The following is a 1,508-nucleotide window of genomic DNA, read 5'->3' as shown; positions in this document are numbered from 1 at the left end:
GAATGTATTCGTAGAGTGTCTGTCTATACACAAAGCCCTGGGTTTGATCCCTAGCCCCATATATTCCAGGCATACTTGTAATCCTAGCATTGGGGGGACTAAGGCAAGANGATAAAGGAGAGTTCAAGGCCAGCCTGAGCTACATATTGAGAGCCTGTCTCAAAAAAAGACAGAAGGAAGGAATGCCACTTTTGCTGAAGAGACAGGCATCCATCTAGGACATACAGACCAAACTGTTCCCAGAAGTCTTCAGGGGACGAGCCCTCCCCCACTAGGTACTCACAGGAGAGCTGGCCTGGCTCAGAGTCCAGCGGGTGCCTCACCTGTCACCATTCCACCCCACCCACCACCTCCATCTCCCCTTCTCGTCTTTCCCTCAGGTCTCAGCCTAGCCTCCTTGTTTTATCCCATCCAGGAAGTGGCCAGATGTCTGCGTTTGGTGTTGCGCCCCTCACAGCTGCCAGTCAACCCAACAGCCTTGCAGACGTGGGCGGCCTCCTGGGACCCAGGATGGCTGCTGGAGGTCTCCCTGGCAGGTGGGTCTAGACACGAAGGTTGGTGGCATTTTCACAGGCTGAGGGTGCATTGTGACGTACTTGTCTCCCCTTGACTTCCTGGGCTAGCCTTGGGTAACACAGCGGGCTTGCCTTCTTGGCACCCCCTGCTTGCTCTTCCGGGACGCACCCATTCCCACCTCTCTCCCTGCACCACAGTGTTTTCGGGATGCCGAGCCAGGTTCCTGCCCTGCAGTCGGCCGTGCCAGGCGTTGGCGGCAGTGGAGGGCTCCCCTTTGGAGGTGAAGTCTTAACCTGTGGAGACCTGGGAGGGGAGGTGGGAGAGGCACCTCAAGATTGAGAGGACTCAGACCAACTTTTTCTCTAACTTCTCTCTCTGTGCTGTGAGCAGCCTACACCAACCCCTTCGCCACCCCTGCCCAAGCCCAGCTGCCTTCTACCAACCCATTCCAACCCAACGGTCTAGCCTCAGGTAAGTTTTCAGAACCAACTTTGAAGTTTTTAGAGTGCCAGCTCTCCTAACCCTATGTCTCTCACGGTCCAAAGAGCAGTCAACATCACGCTCTCCACACTAGCCCGGGCTAGTTCCATCTGTAAATCCAAGCCACCTAGTGGACTAAAAATAGAAGCACCCGTGCCATAACAAACAATGTCACAGAAAAAGCGCCACATGGTGGTGCGTCCCTGCAATACCGGTACTGCCTAAGAGAGGATCGGCACAAGTTCAAGGACGGGCTGGGGTACATAGTAAGATCTGGGCCAGCCTGGTCTACATAGTGGGACTGTGTCTCAAAAAAAANNTTTTTAAAGGAAGGAGAGTCAAGAGAGAAGTGGGTGAGTNGAGGAGAGGGAGGGAGGGGGAGGAGAGAGGGGNAGGGGCAGGGAAGCATGCCTTCCCCAAGTCGGTTCTCAAGCGTCTTTCCTCTTAGCTGAGGCCGCTGCGATGCTCCAGCCCCCTATGCAGACCCAGCCCTTGGGACAGCCAGGCCCATC

General features: G+C 55.4%; 1 protein-coding gene across 1 annotated transcript in view; it reads left to right on the top strand.

Moving 5' to 3' along the window:
- The window catches only part of Agfg2 (ArfGAP with FG repeats 2), a 26,703-nt gene extending 25,613 nt beyond the window's left edge, over positions 1-1,090 (top strand). Inside the window, exons 5-8 of the mRNA XM_029533881.1 lie at positions 244-536; positions 714-796; positions 907-987; positions 1,062-1,090. Of these exons, the coding sequence (XP_029389741.1) occupies positions 244-536; positions 714-796; positions 907-987; positions 1,062-1,090 (486 nt within the window). The remainder of the gene's footprint in view (positions 1-243; positions 537-713; positions 797-906; positions 988-1,061) is intronic.
- Positions 1,091-1,508: the final 418 nt, after the last annotated feature.

Source organism: Mus pahari, chromosome 23 (assembly GCF_900095145.1).
Source record: "Mus pahari chromosome 23, PAHARI_EIJ_v1.1, whole genome shotgun sequence".
In the NCBI taxonomy this organism is placed as follows: domain Eukaryota; kingdom Metazoa; phylum Chordata; class Mammalia; order Rodentia; family Muridae; genus Mus; species Mus pahari.
Note: the sequence above shows the minus strand (reverse complement) of the source record. Positions and strands in the feature narration are given on the sequence as shown.